This window comes from Alosa alosa, chromosome 14 (assembly GCF_017589495.1).
Source record: "Alosa alosa isolate M-15738 ecotype Scorff River chromosome 14, AALO_Geno_1.1, whole genome shotgun sequence".
Classification (NCBI taxonomy): domain Eukaryota; kingdom Metazoa; phylum Chordata; class Actinopteri; order Clupeiformes; family Clupeidae; genus Alosa; species Alosa alosa.
This window is the reverse complement of record NC_063202.1, coordinates 4,207,182-4,226,326: the sequence shown is the minus strand read 5'-3', so window position 1 is coordinate 4,226,326 and position 19,145 is coordinate 4,207,182. Positions and strand designations below refer to the sequence as shown.

At 43.4% G+C, this 19,145-nt stretch overlaps 2 protein-coding genes across 4 annotated transcripts in view; both read right to left on the bottom strand.

The window, feature by feature from the left end:
• Positions 1-623: 623 nt before the first annotated feature.
• On the bottom strand, positions 624-18,888 carry slc22a31 (solute carrier family 22 member 31). Of its 3 annotated transcripts, none has more exons than XM_048262696.1 (9): positions 18,808-18,888; positions 9,489-9,592; positions 9,047-9,201; positions 6,370-6,538; positions 5,882-6,027; positions 4,536-4,644; positions 3,607-3,821; positions 2,698-2,809; positions 624-2,279 (listed from the first exon to the last, which is right to left on the bottom strand). In XM_048262696.1, exons 1-9 carry the CDS (start codon positions 18,808-18,810, stop codon positions 1,796-1,798), a joined length of 1,497 nt encoding a protein of 498 aa, XP_048118653.1. In that variant the 5' UTR covers positions 18,811-18,888; the 3' UTR covers positions 624-1,795. The 3 variants fall into 3 exon arrangements, with proteins under 3 accessions (XP_048118653.1, XP_048118652.1, XP_048118654.1); XM_048262695.1 differs by lacking the exon at positions 18,808-18,888 and adding an exon at positions 12,358-13,071; XM_048262697.1 differs by lacking the exon at positions 18,808-18,888 and adding an exon at positions 9,756-9,783.
• ankrd11 (ankyrin repeat domain 11) overlaps positions 14,102-19,145 on the bottom strand; it is a 112,972-nt gene continuing 107,928 nt past the window's right edge. Inside the window, exon 13 of the mRNA XM_048262691.1 lies at positions 14,102-19,075. Within this exon, the coding sequence (XP_048118648.1) occupies positions 18,890-19,075 (186 nt within the window). The 3' untranslated portion in view covers positions 14,102-18,889. The remainder of the gene's footprint in view (positions 19,076-19,145) is intronic.

Genomic DNA, 19,145 nt, shown 5'->3' with positions numbered 1-19,145 from the left:
TTCTGACTTCCTGGTCAGAAATCTTGCAAGATCCTGCATGGCCAGTTGATGATGCAGTGGTGTTCCACCTGCAGATAATGGCTCCAATACTGCTTGCTGGATGATTCTGAAGTTTTGAAGTGCATCTGTAACCAGTTCCATTGATATGTTTTGCAACAATAAGGTTGCAAAGGTCTTGGGAGAGCTCTTTGCTTTTACCCATCATGAAATGTTTCTTGTTGACACCTTGGTAACAAAAACCCTTTTAATAGCCCACCAGTATGTACTAACCCAGCTTATATCAATTTGCACAGATAGGAGGGATAATTTCTCTAACTACTTATAGTAGTTCCTTGCCATTCCTTGCCTTTGTGTACTGCTTTTCTTAGCGTGTTCAATACTTTTTCCCTGTGCCATTCCACTTTTTTGCTCATAACACTACTTTTAGACATTAATGTTTGGATTTTTATATATGTGTGGATTACCTAAGTTAATACTAATGTCCGGTGAAAATTTCATGCGAATAGCCTCACTGGAAGTATACTTACTGAAAAAAATGTTGACGTGTTCAATACTTATTTTCCCCGCTGTATGTATGTATGTATGTACACCATACATATTGCACTTATAAGAGTGAAGACAAATGATGGGTAATCATTATTTTATTGGACAGCATTGTCTGTGCTTAAAAAGTTATGTTGATATCAGAGGCATCTGTTGCAAACTTTGCTTGGTCAGGAAATTTGGCCCAAACAGTGTATTCCCTTCAGGAGATAGAAAATCTGTCCTTTGGCACAAGCTCCAGTAACTCTACCGGCTTTCATGACCGTTGGCTCCAAACGGATGTTTCAGATGCATACAAAGCACACATGAACAGCATGGTATAGTTATCATAGTATGTGGCATTGGCTGACATAGTGGTAAACCCAAGAGAATGTTAACATTAACGATATGAAGTAGTCTTTGGTCTTTCGGGTGAAACCCCCCAGCAAAATCCGCCCGCTCATGTCCATAGATGAAGTAATTCTGTGCATCTTTGTGGAAAAGGCATCCTGCAGCAAGTCAGTAGTGATGAGGAGATATTAGATCAGGGCCCAGCGTCGCATACTGGCTCCACTGTCACAAGACACCACCTAATGAGAACCATGAGTCTTTCAGTCCTAAGTGGACAAGGAATTGGACTCAAGTGACTGTGGCAGCTAAAGCCCTGAATAGTTCTGCACTGGAGGGAGGGAACAGGGAAGAGAAGGAGCAAGAGAAAGAAAGAGTGTGTTTGTTTGTGTGAGAGAGAGAGAGAGAGAGAGAGAGAGAGAGAGAGAGAGAGAGAGAGAGAGAGAGAGAGAGAGAGAGAGAGAGAGAGAGAGAGGAACGTAAAAAAGGTATTCTCCGAGAACGTGTTTCTACCACACAAGACAGGACAAGAACACAACATACAGTATTCTGGCAATGTTACATAACAGCTTGTTCAAATTCTCAACACATATGCATACTTATGTACATCTCCCATTTGGCCTAAAAATCAGGAAATCATACAAAAATATTAAACCATTTCCAGTTCCAACGCATGACCGCCACTGTTTTCTGGCATTGTGTGCGTTAAAGCAGCTGTGCTCACGCATATCACATAGCACCTTCTAGTCTCTCCTGAGAAGCTGGTGAGCTAGTCCAGCTGGAGCCCCTGGTGGAGAGAACTCCCTCCTTGTTCTAGATGAGCGCCCCCTATCTTGTCTTTGACGCAGAGACGAAGAGAGCAGACTCCATCAGAGGACCGTATGCTAATGTGCATTTGATAGGGGTGTTTATTTTAGAGAAAGTGCTATAAAGAAGTGTCCTGTCTTGCCCCCCTTTCCAGTCCTCTGGCCCCTCCTTGGGTCCCTGATATCACACCATTGCTGGACGGCAGCAGCAGCACCTGGTGTGGAGACGTCACAGCGGCCATCTTGAAAGGCAGCGTGTCTTTGGCCAGCATCTTCTTGGTGGCGCTGACCAGGCGGGCGTAGTTGTCGGGGTTGTAGTCGGAGGTGGGCGCGCGGGTCGTGCGCAGGAGCGGGAGGCTGTCGCGGTCGACGCGCGACAGGAAGAGAGGCGGCCGCCGCAGGCACTCGCCGTCCGCGAGCGAGTCCGGCAGCGGCTTGCGCTTGCTCTCGGGCAGCAGCATGATGCAGAGGATGGAGAGCACGGCGAAGGAGGCGAAGACCACGTGGTGCAGGAAGTAGCCGGCGTTGTTCTGCAGCTCCATCAGGGAGGAGGCCGCCATGCCCACACAGCCCGCTGACATCACCAAGCCCAGACAACCGCCCCTGGTACATGAGGAAGACAACAGACAAGAGGACATGGAGACAGAACAGAGATGAGAACATGGGGACAGAACAGAGAGGAGAACATGGGGACAGAACAGAGATGAGAACATGGGGACAGAACAAAGATGAGAGCATGGGGACAGTCATTCACATCCAAAGTTATGCATAACTTCAACACAATCTACTCTATCCCAGGATATGAGATCATGGAGATTGGAAAGGGATGTTGACAAGAGCAGATTATTCTTTATAAAGCCATGTTCCACAAAACACACACACACACACCTCAGACAACAGATCTGCTAGGGAGTGGTGCAAGAGTGGTGTATGTGGTGAGCCCCATAACCTGCCTGTTAGTAACGACAGTAAGAGCTGCTTCTCCACACACACACACACACACGCGCACGCGCACGCTCACCGTATGACTGTGGGCATCACCTCACTGGCGAAGAACACACTGAGCATGGCAAGGGCCTGGGACGACAGCAGGCCCACTACAGAGAGAACCAGCACAAGCCCTCCTCGCAGGTCTGACCAGGGGAGGGAAAGAAAAGACAGACAGAGGGAGAAGAAAAAGAGGGCATGGCTACATTTCATATTTCTGCTTTCAGAGGGCAAGTGGCGACACGTGAATCGTTTTCTCGGGGGATTATGCTGACCGAGACCGTAAGTAATTGGTGTATTAGAGACAGTGTGTGAAAGTGAGAAACCTCAACGCCAGTGTCACATGTGTGTCAACATGACAGAGATAACTAGCTAGCCCCCACTGGCAAGATAGCTTTGTGTTGTCTCCAATATCCTAATGAAATTACTCTCTCGCTAAACGCTTTGGTATTCAGATGCTTATCATATTCCCACTGCCCTAAAGGCTGCATGACCTCAAATATGCTACTGCGTCATCACTACTGCCAAAATACATTCCTCACAAAAACACATATCATCTGATATGGATTTACTGGATCAGTCTCTGAGCTATTCCCACATTGCTGAGATTTTGGTGGCTTCAAAAGTTATAAATAAGACACCACAATAGACCAGAAATACTGAGGCATCCTTCTATGGCATCCAACTACAGAACAATCAAAAAACACTTATATTGACCACTACTTATTATAGTGTCTACCGACCAAAACACACTTCAACACTTGAACTTGAACAAATGTACAGAGAACTAATATTGACTGACAGTTAAAAGCCGATATATACACCACAGATGAGATGATATTTTTATGCACTCATTATGACAACTATTCGCTCCATTTCTATATTTCTTCAAAGTGCTACTGGTGAGCGTGTTGCACTGCGGCTGCAGATTGAGCACACTTACACTGCGTGAGCGCCAGCAGCAGCAGGGATGACAGGCCCGTTCCTATGGCGACCAGCAGAAGGATGCCGCGACGTCCAAAGCGATCGACGGTCAGGCAGAGGAAGGCGCAGGCCAGCGCCCCTGTCAGCATGCGCAGGAAGTAGCTGAAGTAGAAGTGGGTAGAGTAGCTGTGCAGGTTACGCGTGAAACAGTACTGGATGCCTGTTCCAATGAACCTGGGACACAGAGGAGGGGGAGAGATGGGGGGGGGTTGAGAGTGAGTCCTTTTTTTTTTATTTACTATGTTTTATTTTAGTAGATGTTCTTTGTCTTCTTGCTTCCCATGAGTTCCCTATATTAATACATGGAACTTATTAAAGCAGAGAAGGAAGAGATGTATACTGTTTACTACTAAAATGGGAACTTTCCAGCTAAGAGTTGACAAAGGTTAATTACACTAAAAAGGAACATAAAAATACTGAAAATGCAGTAAATGTACTTGTGCTATCAGACCATGCATTTCCACTGAGAAAATATCAGTTCTGAATCACAACCTGGACATAGGAGATACATTTAAAGACAATTTCTAACCAGCACCATCATAAGGGGTTCCATCTGATCAGAAAACAGGACAGGAAAGGTACAGTTCTTGGATGTTTATCTAAATAGAAGCCTCTGGGAGAAATACTGTTGGATGGATAATCCTGGTGATTTTATCACTCCCAATTAGGTAAAAAAAAAGAGCCGACCTCGGAGTCATGATGTTATGTGAATGTTATGTTGAGGAGCCTCTTGCTACGCTTGTAAACACATTTTTCGGGGCTTTACATTGGCATGTGGAATAGTTCCAGGACATTCCAGCAGTATACCAGTCACAGAATGGAATGATCCCACACAAAATAAGGGAGGAGAGTTTGTTCTTTGAATATGCCATCTCCATGGAAACTCACAGAGTGAGGCCAAGGATGAGGCCGTTCCTCCAGATGACTCGCGTGTGGCGAAGCTCTAGCACGCTGTGGTACTCGGTGTCTGTGTCCTCCCCATAAGCAGAGTCTATCTCTGTGACAGAAACACAAACACATGTTACAGGAGTATACATATTGATCACCAGGAAGGTCGCCTAAAATTGCCAGAGAAATAAATGAGGAGGGGGAGAGATTCTGGTACTCTGTAATGGATGACAAATATATCATCATAGAAAAGCTCTCAATCCATTGTTGAGCTAACAGCGTGAACTTAAAACATAAAATTCCCACATTTCACAACTTGCATAAGGAAGCGGATTTAAATGAATGAGCATGTTCATGTTATTGTCAACCCCCACAAGAACAGCTGACCAGAAAGAGACCAGTAGACGAAATGTGGAAAATGAATAAAAAAAGAACAATAAAAAAGAACAAAAATATCCTAACATTAGATGGTGAGAGGAGAAAAAAAGCAACATTCCACCGTACATTAAATAACAAGAGTAGGTATCTCTCTCTTGCTCCCTCACTTTCTCCTCGCTTAACCCTACTTCTTAAACTCAAAATGGCTGCTTTCAGGCAGACTTGACAACGTGATTTGAGGTAATGCAATTTGAGCCAGTGAATTGGAACATTGGAGTTGCATTTGGGAAGCAGCTGTAAAAAAAAAAAGAAAGAGGGGAAAAAACAGGACAAACACACAGAGAGGCTTCATGTGTTTCTCACTAGGCAGAGAAGCCCACTGCGGCAGCCCCTGGTCATTAAACCTGCAGGCCTGTGAAACACTGCATCCACATGGCCAAGTGCCTTCCTGGCACACCACAGGGACACAACGTTGCCTCAAAATGATGACGGCGTGTTGGTGTGTTGCCAGCTTTTCAAACAGTCTCAAACAGCCCACTCTAGGAAGTCTTCTATTGCCATCTAATTGGCATGCCTACTGGGCAGCCAGTAGTTATGGGATGAAATTCTTGATAGTGTCCGCAAACAACCCCTCTTGCACTTCCTCGTTATCAAAGAACACCTCTTTATTTATTCCGGTCCACATCCATGGGCTTGATGACCATGCCATAGCCCCTTCCTTTCACATTTATTCCACGAGATGTGCTATTTGATAAACTGATTACTAAAATTATGCAGAATGTTTTAATCTCTTTTTTTCCAATCTCTTTTGTAGTGGCTTTCCACTGTTGATGTCCAAGAGTCATGACAAATAGATCAACAAAAATGTGTCTGTGTGTAACACCACAAGGTAAAATAATCTTTAAAAGTAACAGATGCTTGTGAGCTGGACTGCTTGAGGGAGAGAGAGGCCCAGGTGTGGATGTTACCTGAGAGCAAGGTCTCGCCCGGGAAGAGCTCCTCGCTCCGACAGGCTCCGTTCCGCGCTGAGAAGGTCTGCAGAGTCTTCTTGGCCTGAGGGATCTGACCTGTGGCCAGCAGCCAGCGGGGGGACTCCGGGAACACTGAGGGACAGCTACACACACACACACACACACACACACACACACGCAGTCTTGTTTAGATGTGTATAATGCATTGTATCACACTGACAATATTTGTGAATATTTCACACATTAAATACTGGATATATAAAACATGGATTTGTTTTTGCACACACACACACACACACACACACACACACACACACACACACACACACACACACACACACACAGTCTTGTTTAGATGTGTATAATGCATTGTATCACACTGACAATATTTGTGAATATTTCACACATTAAATACTGGATATATAAAACATGGATTTGTTTTTGCACACACACACACACACAGAAAAGAAAAGTTCCAATCTCACCACCAATATGAGATCATGAGTAGCAAGGGCACAGTGGCCACTGCTTGTAGTACTGGCCAGTCACTGCACAGCACCGCCAGGCCTGGCAACAGTAACTCAGCAAACACAGCAAAGAAGACACTAACCATGGATACCAGGAGACGGTGACGGGGATCGCACACCTCCAGACCTATCATGCCAAATCGTTCAAAAAAGGAGGGCAGTTAGAATGGACAGTGGGTTATGACAGGACAAAATTAGCTCGATGGTGTTTTAAGCCTCCACCGTCGACTTCAAGGCAGCGCTGCGACTGTCGACTTCAAAGCACCTAACCCTAACCTTAACCCTAACCCTAAACATAGTTAACCATAATGCCTTCCAAGCAGCGCTGCCTGGAAGACGATGTTGGGGGCTTAAAACACCAAACAAAATTATGTGAGAAATTCCTCTGCACTCATGGAAGAGGGGAACCTCTGCCCCACTTTCAATCCTGCTTTCAGTAGTCTCCATACACATGTGTTGGACACACACACACGACCCAAATTCAGTGATGAAAAGGAAAACAGGCCTTATTTCCTTTCAGTGCTCTCTTGCATCCTCCTATTGTGTGGAGAAGCTGTGGCAGCAAGCAGATCACTGCAGGCCTCTCCCCCCTTCGCCCTGACTAGCACTTCCCTGTTCACTCCCTAAGAGCTAGCCTGCTATCAATTTACCACTGGCCTCTGAGGAATGTAGGGGTACGTCCAAGCGTATATAGGCTGTGTGTGTGTGTTGTGTTACATCTAACTTTGTTCCTTCTTGCTTTCTTGCCAGGGCAGGAGTCCCACAGATGTGGAAAGAATGTTTGAAATCCCTGTCAAAATCCCTCATGCAATCCAGATGCTGGATCAACTCAAGCGTTTGTAAGTGTGTGATTGAAAGTGAATGAGTCAGAGAGAGAGAGAGAGAGAGAGAGAGAGAGAGAGAAAGAGAAAGAGAGAAAGAAAGAAAGAAAGAAAGAAAGAGAGAAACAAGCACAAGTTTTCTAGCCCATGCAACATGGGCAGTCACAGGGAGAAGGACATCCCTGGACATGGCAGAAGTCCTACATACTTTTCATTTACTCACTATGGCACTGCACTCTACATGGAGACAGCGACAGAGCAAGGAACGTTGGAAGCAAAAGAGCAAAACAGAGATAATCAGAGACCATAAATGGGAAGTACCAGCAGAACAACAACCGAAACGGCTAAACTGGCACTACAAAATCCCTCTCCACTCTCACTCAGCCAAGTAAACACCATGGCAGAGAGCAAAACAGACACCAGTTGAGCTGCGGCAGCTGTCTGCTGTCACTTACTCACGTCTAACCCCTTCACACCAATCACATGACAGCGACAGACCGCCACCCACACATGCTCAGCTGGGCACATGTGAGCATGCACCCCCCGAAGCATGAGCAACTGGACATACTGCCGTGTCCTTCATCAGTGGGTGTGACTCAGTCAACATGGAGGGTCAGTGTCAGTCAGAGTGAGGCAGAAACCTGTGACTGACTGACAGCGACCACCTCTAAACACTATTCCTCCTTTCTCAAATGTTCTCATGTCTGTCTCCAGTCGAACTCTTTTAACACAGTATTCTAACTGCCTTCATGAAACGTACACATTGCTAGTTTCAAATGACCCTATGTCCTATTAGTACGATGAAACAATAGTCTAACATCAACAGAGTCTTTCTGTCCCTCTTGGTGTTGTTTACACTCTGCCTGGTGCCCTAGTATCCAACGGTCCTTGATCAGTGCTGACACTGAGCTGGTTTCTACTTCCCCTTTCATTGTCGCTCTCTTCCTGTGGCTCCTGTCACTCCTCCAGTCCACTGACACTTCCTGGCTCAAGGCTACAGCCTGTCAAATATGGTGTGGCTCCCACCTAGGGCTGCTCGATTGAGGGAAAATATCTAATTGTGATTTTTCTGACAGATATTGCGATTGCAATACGATGTTTAAAGGTCAATGTATTGATTCAGTTCAATATTCCAGATGCCTCTTTAATTTGTGCCACCTCTGATTGGTGAGCATGGCCAGCACACAAGAAGCACAGCACCCCCCGACCCACTGTGAAGCTCACCAATCAGAATTTCTGTGCCCATCACGCGCTACGCACACCCACCAACCAGAAGTAGCATAGTCCATGGAGGACGAAATGAGTATAAAAGTCAAAAAAAAAAAAAAAAAAGAAATGAGTATAAAAAGACAAAATTAACTTGTGCACGAATATTTTTAGCTTTTGCGATTAGGTAATTGCTTTGGGTTATATTGCGATTACAATTGCGATGATTATGCAGCCATGGGAAGCCTGCTGGTGTATGCATGTATACCTGCAAGAAATATTCATACGATCTATGTGCAAGTGTACAATGTGTAAAGTAATTTACCCCAGGCAGATTGGGTTGATACTATCCTAGATTGGGTTGATACTACCCTGGATTGGGTTGACACTACCCTAGAATTCAAATTTTGTGCACGGGGTAAATTTGGGCTGGCTTCCAGATGCACCTTAATTAGGAATAATTCGGGTTGAATAAGAAGCTAGCACGTCATTAAGAGAACAGAAGATGTGGAACCACAAAGAGTTTAAGGGGATAGAAGGTGTCAGGTGAAGAGAGAGAGAGTGAGAGTGAGTGTGTATTGGGGGGGGTGGGAGGTGGGGGGACTCACGTGCGATGTACGAGGAGAGGAAGACCCCAGCCAACATTGACCCCTGGGAGAGCCTCAGCAGCAGGAAGGCCACAGGGCTGTTGGACACGCACACCGCCACTCCCAGCAGTCCCGAGAGGGACACAGACATGAGAAGGGCTCGCCGCCTGCCAAGCCTGCAGGCACACAATTAAACAAACAATGCACATACATAAACACAAACACACACACACACACACACACACACACACACACACAAATATACACACATTGCTCAAATGCTTTACAAACTAGTGTTACAGCAAAATTTCAACGAAAAATAGGAATACTAAATTCTTTTCAAAGTTGTCAAAGAAGATTTTTGATCACTCCTGCTACATGTATGTTTTGCTCATGACATTACAGTGGGATATAAAAATTAACAGACAAACCAAGTGGCAGCCAAAGAAGCAAAGCAGCTCACCAGTCACAGATGGTGCCTAAAAGAACATAGCCCAGAACCCAGCCCGTCATGAAACAGATGTGCTGAAGAGGAATCTTCCAGTAGTCCCCACAAACAAGGTTCCACTGTAGGTCCACAGAGAGAGAGAGAGAAACACTTTATGGTTACTTTAGGTTGCATGAGATGCATATTAACTTCCCATTATTTTCATGAAAGCGTCTCCATGTGGACGGGGTCTGTGTCACTCCATCATGTCAGTGTGTTGCCAACAACTTAGCCTGCACTAACCTATTCCATGCAAGACAGTGCAAAAACCAGAAGGATGACTTTGCTGATGAGAAACAATCCTATTCCTCTGATGAGGATTCCGACGAAGAGTTTGATTAGTGTCGTGGCCTTGAATGATGCAATCTGTGCGAAAATGTCATAAAATGTCATTGACCATGCCTAAAGGTCATAACCTCAACCTTTTACAGTAATGGCAATGTCATAATTGGGCTAACCACACCTTAAAACATAGGAATCCATGTCTCATTTGTTATTTGTTAACGTTTTTAGATTTTCAGCCATGTCAGGGTTCTGCTTAATTTATACACATTATTTTCTCAAACGCCATGTCTGATTTAAGACTGAAAATCACCCCCTCCAAATCAGATAATATGGGTAAATGATACATTTCCTGAATCCTTAGGGTCATGCCAGTATTTCAGTGTTTGGATTTTGTTTCTCTGATGCTCCCTGGTGCCACAGGATTAAAAGACAAATGATGACTTAGGCGGAAATGGCAGGAAAATGTGTGTGATTAAAAGTTTGAAGAGATCTAGGGTTGGCTGTACTTATCCAAAATGTTCACAAAAGGATTTAAATGAAAGCTCAGAGTCTCCCCTTTAAAATGATACCAAACATAACAAAATAAAACATTACAATATGTACAATATAGATTTTCAGTTATGTCAGTGTACCGCTTGATTTATATGCATTATTTTCTCAACCTTAGTTTACATTATGTGTGATAACTCAAAACAGCTACTCGTCAGATGGCCATCATACATCATTGAAAAGCTGAGATTCCAGGCTTTCAGAAAAGGTATGGTAGCCTTTGCCACTTTTTCGGTAAAACCAACCCCTCTGGCTCACGGACCAGACCAAGACCAAATCAAGCATCAAGCCACATCAAGCTTTAGGTGCCTTGGTACTTGTATCAAATTGCAGAAATACTATTTCACCCTGAGGCCAGATCTCAAACTGAATTGCAACTTTCTGTCGGGATAAGAAATTAGAATTTTGTTTGAATACTCTTGGAGGTTGCAGGACAAATAGGAGCAGCCGTGGCTTCGGGCTTGTAACCGAAGGGTTGCCAGTTCAATCCCCGACCAGTAGGAAAAATGTGGGTGGGGAAGTGGTTGAGCACTGCTCTCCCATGCCCACATCCACGGCTGAAGTGCCCTTGAGCAAGGCACCTAACCCCTCACTGCTCCCCGAGTGCCGCTGTAGCAGGCAGCTCACTGCTCTGGGTTAGTGTGTGCTATACCTCAATGTGTGTTCACTAATTCACAGATTGGGATAAATGCAGAGACCAAATTTCCCTCACGGGATTATTTATAGTTACGGCTATATAAATATTTGTCAATATGTGAAACTGAAACGCACGCACGCACACACACACACACACTCCTTTTAAAGTGACTTGCCCAGTAGGCACCATGTCATCACATTAAGGCTCATGGAGGTCTGCACTCTCCGACCCTGCTTTCCTTCCCATATTGTCCTTCACGCATGTATGTGGACATCCTGAAAAGATGGAACATCACTCCAGCTCTAGCAGGGACAAAAGAGCCAATGACGTCAAGGAGATAAAAGCTGGAGCTTTGGGGACGAGGTCAATGCATCAGGAAAAGTAGAGGAGGCTAAGCTGTTTCCTGCCGAAAGGGAGAAATAAGGGATGCCAGCTCAAGTCATGGACACAAACTTCCTCAGGCCATTCTTGCCCACGTACTCTTGAGGGGGACCACTATGGAACATTTTCCATTGTGCGTTTTTGGGTGTTTGTTTCATGTCAAGATCACAGTCATCCTGCGCTGAGGAAAGCGGTTGGGAATCAAATAGCATTTTTGCATTTACAAACATCCCTAACAAATGTTTGCTTGATGGGATGGGCTATGGGCTGATCCTGTCTTGTGACTTATAGGCCCAGCCTACTTTGTATTAGATGTTTGTAAGGGGATCCTGTTTGACATGCGGCTATCAAAACAACAGCCCCAAGAAGACTTACATAAAAGTGTTGCTGGCTGGCTTACTGAGATGTGTGTCTCTATCTCTCTAGTAGGCCTATACTTTCTGCTGTAGAGCACCAGGAACACAGTGGTCTAGAGGGGGTTTCCTGTTGTGCAACTAGTCATGAGTAAAAAAACAATGACTTTGCTACATTTAAACATCTCTTTAAAAAGTCCTGAAATCTCATTTCCATAATGACAAATCTGTCGAGCAAACAATTGAGTGGGCTGTACACAAGGGCCTATCCGGTCACAATATTATATAGGACGTTAGAAGTTGTTAATGTAAACAACAATAACATGCACCCAGAGGGTATCCCTGATGTTGAAGGATGTCAGTAGACACAGACAACGTAGACCAGAGTAAAAAATAGTCTAGTTAGGTTGATAGGCTAAAAATGGATGAAAACACAAAATATTACGTTCATTGTTGATCAGCTGATGAAATTCAGAACGGCTAGATGGGACTGGACAAATTCTGGTTAGATTAAGTTTGAAAGATTACGTCGGTCTACATTTTGGGGCAGTTTTACATTAACATAAGCGTGCCAGGTGCATGAATGTTTCTCTGATTTCAACTTTTCATCGTAATCATTCAAATGCAAATTCAGACTAACCTCCGTTACAAAGTTGCTCTCGAGCCCTGCTGGTTTCGCATACTCCCATCCTTTCGTGCACGGTACTCTCTGTTTCGGTAGATTGTCCGTGATATTCGTGTAGTTGGATGAGTACCTGTACAACTCGCAGTGACTCAGTCCAGCACTGTCTTTGTCCCAGGGAATGGTAAAGTTGAGGTAGGCTTGTTTGGAAAAGTTACTTGGGAGAAATCCCGACGGCAGAAGACTCGGGTCGGGTTTACAGTGGTAAGACTCGGGAGTCAAAGTATAGAAAACATCACAGAAGAGGTTCAGTGTCACGGCGAAGTTTGGGAACCAGCTGAAAATAGTCACAATGCGATTATATCTTCCATAGCCGCCAATTTGTGGGTAAATCTTAGATTCAAAATCCATGGTCAGGCACCGTACCGATGGAAAAAGTAGCCTATTTGGCAGAGCAGCTAGCTGCGGCTTCCAACGTGATCGCAGCTTGTCAAAGTGGGAGGAGGATTTCATGGGAAATGTAGGCCAATTGGTGGGAAAGTTGTGTAAATGATCTTCTCGAACAATCAGTTTCACCTGCTACTGCTACAAGTTTATGGTTCCTAACAAATATTTATAGCAAACCATGACTAAACCACAAACTGTTCAGGTGTCATCACTGTGTGGTGTGTTCCATTCTAATCTGTCATGGAGTAACTGGACCTGAACCTACCCTACCTAACCATCAGGTGGGCTCGGCACGTTCTATTCTGAGACACATGAGTCAGTCAGAGAGAGAGAAAACACCTGTCGGGATTCGTCGCCCTCTCCTACACGTTATAGATATATTATGTGTTAAGCGTAGCCTATAGGCTAGGCCATAGTAAATGATAGCCTATCAGAGGTTGGTTAAGAGCAGAGCTGGGAAATAATAGGCTAAGGTCATGGATTTGTATTTGTATTCAGTGATTAGTCCTATGTTGGTACCTCTACAAATTGACTAATGCATTGACCAAGTAGGCCTAGACATAATTATATGTATTTATTTCATCCATCTCCAGAATAGGCTATAGGTCCAATTATTCTGTGCATTTAACAAAGATATCTAGTCTAAGAGGAATCAAGGGCCTATAGGCTAGTGGAAATAAGTATGTTAGTTCCTCCGCGAATAAACTAATGCCAGGTAGACCTAGTTATATGCATCTATTAGTCCCAACTCGATCCTCTATTATTCATAGTGCACAAATACATGAAAATAATGAATATTAAACGGCCCTATGCCATCGACTCACTGCATATGCAGTGCATTTGCTGCCCCCCTGTGGCAGGTCCTCTGTATTGCAGGTAGTTTCCAGATAAAGACAAAAAATTCACGCCTTGTCCAACTGACTGCAGACACAGACATAGGCTTGTGTCCTGCAAGCCACACACACAGCCTAAATTGTCCATAATTCATGTTCTGAATACAGTTATAGGTGCTAGTAGACACAACAGGTCGGGTCAGGTGTAGTTAAATAATGTATTATTGAGTTAAAACAATGCAGCACAAGGAAAGTGCAATAATTAGCAAAAAAAAAAAAAAAAAAAATGTTAGAACATATAAATTTAGGCTCTAATAATCTTAGGATTGAATGTTTAAATATTTCTAGCCTATATTAAGACCACTTGAGTGATTTGGCTCAGAAGTGATGAGTATGCTTTTCATTGTGTATTCCATTGTTTGTGTGTTTGTCAGTATTATTACAGAATGAATGATGTAAACAGATAAATAAGAGTCAAAAAGCATATTTCAAAAATTTATTTACGAACATAATCTCTTAGGAACAACAGCAGTTCTCGCGCTCTCTGTACATGCAACTGTAGAAAATAACAATTTAGTTTTTTTTTCTCTTTTTTCTTATCCATTATTTTTTTTCTCCATTTTTTATTTTTATTTTTAAGTTTCTCGCTTTTTGAATTGCAGGAAATCAACACAGCTAGAGGTGAATGTACTGGATCGTTTTGACAGCACTGACGATAGCATCAACAACATCCCCCCCCCGTAGCTGCACCAACAATATGTACACAATTGAACTAACATTGTACAAAAAAAACAAAAAAAAGAAGAAGTTACATTGTTACATCACCCACCATGAGCGCTCTGGTTGCGTTGCTGCTGGAACCCCACATTCTACGCAAGTTTTGACAAGTACAAAGAGGAGGGTGCAAAACGTCCTGGGAGAATATTTACAGCTATGTACAAAAATTGGGAAAAACAAAAAAACAGTCTCGTTTCACGCATTACAAGAGGGAAATTTACACAGCGGAGACCTTCCACTCAAACATACCACAGGTGTAAGAAAGATAATAAATAGGTTACTTCTCACCATTTTATAGAGTAGTTCTCCATGCTTTTGTATTAGTCATTGTCCGTTTTTAAAAAGAAACAGCTACGGTTCATTTTAAATGAAGAGGAAAAAAGGCTTGAAATTGTGACTTCTGTTAAAAATAATCATGTATTATTAAAAATGAAGAAAATAAATGAGCAAACTGAGTCGTCTATGTGTAATTAGAGGTAACGTGTTGTGGATTGCGAGGTCAGTGGCTAGCTAGGTCCTGGGACATTGGCTTGGTCCTACGTACTGTAAGTGCTTCACTGTTAGCCTTATTGGTGTATGTGCATTTGTGAATGTGTTGAATAAGCAGCAGCTCAATCAAAACAACGCGGAAATATACTGTGTACATATCTCCTTAACATGAGAAGATCGACTAACATATTTATTAAAAGTGAGCTGGGAAGTGAGTGCATCTAACTGTAGGAGAAGAGCCCTGACATTAAACCAAGAGAAGTCACAGATTCATTTGAATGAATCATTTTAAACGTGCCTATGCAATAATGATATGGAATGGTGCCATGATCATAATTTCAAGCCTTTGTTTTGGCGGGAAGATGGGGCAAGGGCAAGGATGACCAAAATGAATCAGTCTTTGAACAACTGAGCAGGAACACAAAACTGAAACACAAAAGTCACTTTGTAAACAACAGTGAGAGCGCATGGGGCATTACAAACTGAAGACATTGGCATCCTAATCCCAATGAATGACAAGCCACTGTAATGTATGTTGTATGAAGGGAAAACAATCTGATCCACAAGACAACAGCAAACATTGAATGTACCATTTGAAAAACACAAGGATTTTTCTTGCAACCAAACACCAATTGTGAAACCAATAAGAAAAAAAAATCTAATAAAAAATTCATTAAAATGCTTTAGATTTAGAATATGCAATTGGTTTTGGTGTGAGTGAAGACTTCTGTATTCTCCTTTGCACTCATTTGTACAAAAAGACCAAGGCTTTAGTCGAACATTGCAGAAATAGCAAACACCTGCAGCAAACAGACAAAAATCACATACATAAACAAAAGTGTCAGAACTTCACAACGTCAACAGAAAAAAAAAAAAAAAAAAAAATCAGGATGGTGGCCAAAACAAACAACACAAAGACTCACGCTACATGACAGGCAGCTAACAAGAAAAGATGAAAAAAAAAAAAAAAAAACAACTAAAAAGCAGGACCCATGAGGAATGCAAAAAAAGGACCGCAGAAAAAAAGCTAAATCTAGCTGTTTGAACTAAAAGGTCCATTAAAATCAACGCACGACTACCTCTTAACCATCTCCCTGTACCTCTGTCCCTTTTTAGTCTGCCAGACGGCTGTGTGACCCCCTGCTTTGAACAGAGGGACATTATGATGATTCTTGGATACCATAACAAGTCTCCTAGCCCTTGGCAAGGCATAGAAATCTAGAGCAGGCTGCACAATCACATCAAGGACAACAGCGCACAGCATTAGGGAATATCTGAGAAAGGGGCACAAAACAAGTGAAAACCCAAACACGCACACATGATGACCGCGTGTAGTACTCTGTCAAAAACCCACCACTTAGGTGGATTTAACACGGGGAGGTGGGGGAGATTTGCCTGCGTGTATATTGTTGGATAGTTTAAGATGCAACGACAGCTCTTTGAGGACACAAAAACGAAAGGCTTGTTTTTACAAAAATGTTCAACTGAGCAAAAAATATCATGACTTTTTTTTTTTTAAATCTCTGAATGATACACTGAGCCTTTCTTTACTTCTAAGGTGTTCTTACAGAGAGGCAAAAACCTGTATTTCTTTCCACTTGGGCAATAACTGAGACTTTTTTCTGTAACTAAAACAAACACTGATAAATTTGCTATTCTATAATCAAACAGAAGCTCGAATGAATCCTTTAGGAAAAGAAGAACCCATACGTGTAATGTTGCTTATGAGAATAATCTGTTAAAAATCCACTCACATCAAAGAGCATGTAACTCTGCTAGTTCCCAACTAGAATCTTTGAACAAGGTCTGGTCATTCATACAGTTAAACTTCTGCTCCAGAGAAATAGTCAGGGGACTTATTTTGCTATTAGGCTGCAAGTTAAAGCTATTGAGGTTTTCACAGACTCTTGCCAAGTCTAGACCAGAAGATGAATGACTAAAGATGACTAAAAAAAAAGCAAGTGATAAGAACGCTGCCGCTGAAATGAAAGTATAATATTTCTCTGTGTACTGAATGGATCAGATGGCAATATTTGAATCTGAACCTGAATGAGTTTAGGTTATGATATTGCCTGATGTTCCTATTTAGTTCACTTGTGCAGCGTTATGAGAAAACTCAAAATGTTGACTGTAAAAAGGCATTTTCTCGGTTTTATTTTTTTTTTCTCCAAAGATAAAATAGTTGTATAATAAAGCAATGAATAAAATACCTCTATTTTTTCTCAATAATTCAGTAACCACACTGCTACATCTGAAGACTATGGTAGTGGCCCTTTACAACTAGGAGTTTTCCATTGGAAAGAGTGGAGGGGAGTTAGCTCAATGACTTCTGATGTCAACCAAGGGCACATTTCAGCCAGGCCAGGGCTACGCCGTTTGGGGCCATGCACTGAATAGTCTCCTACATACTGACAATGTGTACACCTTTTGGCCCATGGGAGGGGATGCTGGGGTGGGGGGAGTGCTGCCCAAAAGTGAACTGTACATACAAAGATAATTTTTATTCATTTATTTTTTTTACACTTAACTGAGTGATGTTACAGTACATAATTTATTTACAACTGTGCAGTAATGTGTGGCAAAATAAATTATCTAGAAGGCAGCGAGAATACATTGGTTAACGAATATAAAAACTGTACATCATTTACGGAATACAATTTTTTTTTTCAGTTTTTCTTTTTTTTTTTCCATTAAACTAATGTTGGCTCTGTAGTGTTTCAAGTCACGTCCTCAGAAAGAGAAACAATGAAATGCCCAAGTAAAGAAATAGACAAAAAAAAAGAATATTCTCCACTAAAACACCATCTTTTAGAAGTCTTTGCCTCTTGATTTTAAAACATTCTTTTTGTATAACGTGTTGTCCTCGTTTTTTTATTTTTATTTTGTTGTTGTTTTTTCTCCTTATGCAGTCATTTGCAGGTTATGCGCTGGCGCAGGCATTATGGGGGCTGGGTCTTGCGCAGGCTGCCAGAGGCTGAGGTCCACCCCCCTCACGTGCAGGCCTACACTCTGGGCTCCTCTTGTTGGTCGGGGTAGACGAGGGGAGGAGGTGCAGCAGCAGGGAGCTCTTTGGGTGTCATGCTGGCTGGCCGTACCCTCCTGCTGTAGTCAGTCTTTCGTCCCGGGGGCCCCCGCCCGCAGTCCCTGATGCATAGGGACCCGCAACCCCGGCCACCTGCCCCGCGTGCTGCTGCCCCTCTCGACTCAGACCCCCTGGCGCAGGCCTCTGCTGCAGCCTCTGCTCCGAGACAGCCCAGGCTGAAGAGCACGAAGAGCAGGGAGTGCTGTCACGTCATGTGAGGTCGTACATGTCCGCAAAGGCTCGTCCTCTCCAGGAAAAGAAAGGACAAAGAGAGTTTCAAGGTGCCACGGGCATGCCTCGGAGTTTGTATGTGTGTTTTTTCTGTTTTTTTTTTAATAGCTTGACAGAAACTGCTCTCTGCACCTTCTACTTCTGCATCCGTTTTGCTCCCCATTAGCCTTTTCTGGCTAGCCCTGAAGTTCCTTGTCCACCGCTGTGCCAACTGGGTGGGTGGGGGGTGCAATCCTCTCTCGTTGAACAGTTTTTGTTTTTTTAAAGTATTTAAAAATAAAATTGAAGAAAAATACTTTGTTTGTCCCTCTTTCTCCCCAGTGTTGCTCCTCACGTCATCAGAGGGGGGGCTGAGGTGGGTAAGCTTCAGAGCAAAGCTGTGTTGCTTCCTTACATCCCAAACCAAAAAAAAAGCATAAAAACTTGAAGGATGAAAGTGCAAGTCGTGTGTTTTTTTCCCCCGGTTAAAAAGATGCTCCCCACTTGTACAGTGGAAAAGAAATCAATAGGAAGTTCTTTTTCATCTTTAACTATATAATATATATACGTTTTGCTTTTTTTTTCCTCAAAAGAAAAGTATCCTCCTTTTCAAAACCAGCTAGCCCTTACCATATGTTCTGCCTGGTGTCTCTACGAAAGGGTAAAGATTGAGAGAGGCCGCACACAATGTGGGGATGAATTGGTTTTCGTGTCATGCCGGCAGCAGCACAAAGTCGTCGTTGACGTCCACCATTGGCACGTAGAAGGAAGGGACCTCGTTGACGCACAGGGACTTGTGCCCGGCAGGGTCCAGCTCCTGCACCTTGAGTTGCCACTCCATCCGCTGCACGGCATTGAGAGCGGCGGCCTCGTGCTGTTGGCGCATCAGCAGACACGTCTGTGGGTGGGGGGTGTTGGAGACCAGAGGAGAGAGAGGAGCACAGAGTCAGCATTGCACCTCCACAGGG

Bases quoted from the DNA above. Each gene is read 5' to 3' on its own strand.
- slc22a31 (XM_048262695.1), bottom strand. From the start codon at position 12,852: ATGAAATCCTCCTCCCACTTTGACAAGCTGCGATCACGTTGGAAGCCG. The intron at 9,593-12,357 runs GTTAGTCTGAAT...GTGGACCTACAG, and splicing joins AGAGCAACTTTGTAACGGAG to TGGAACCTTGTTTGTGGGGA. The intron at 6,028-6,369 runs GTGAGATTGGAA...GTGTGTGTGTAG, and splicing joins CTCATGATCTCATATTGGTG to CTGTCCCTCAGTGTTCCCGG.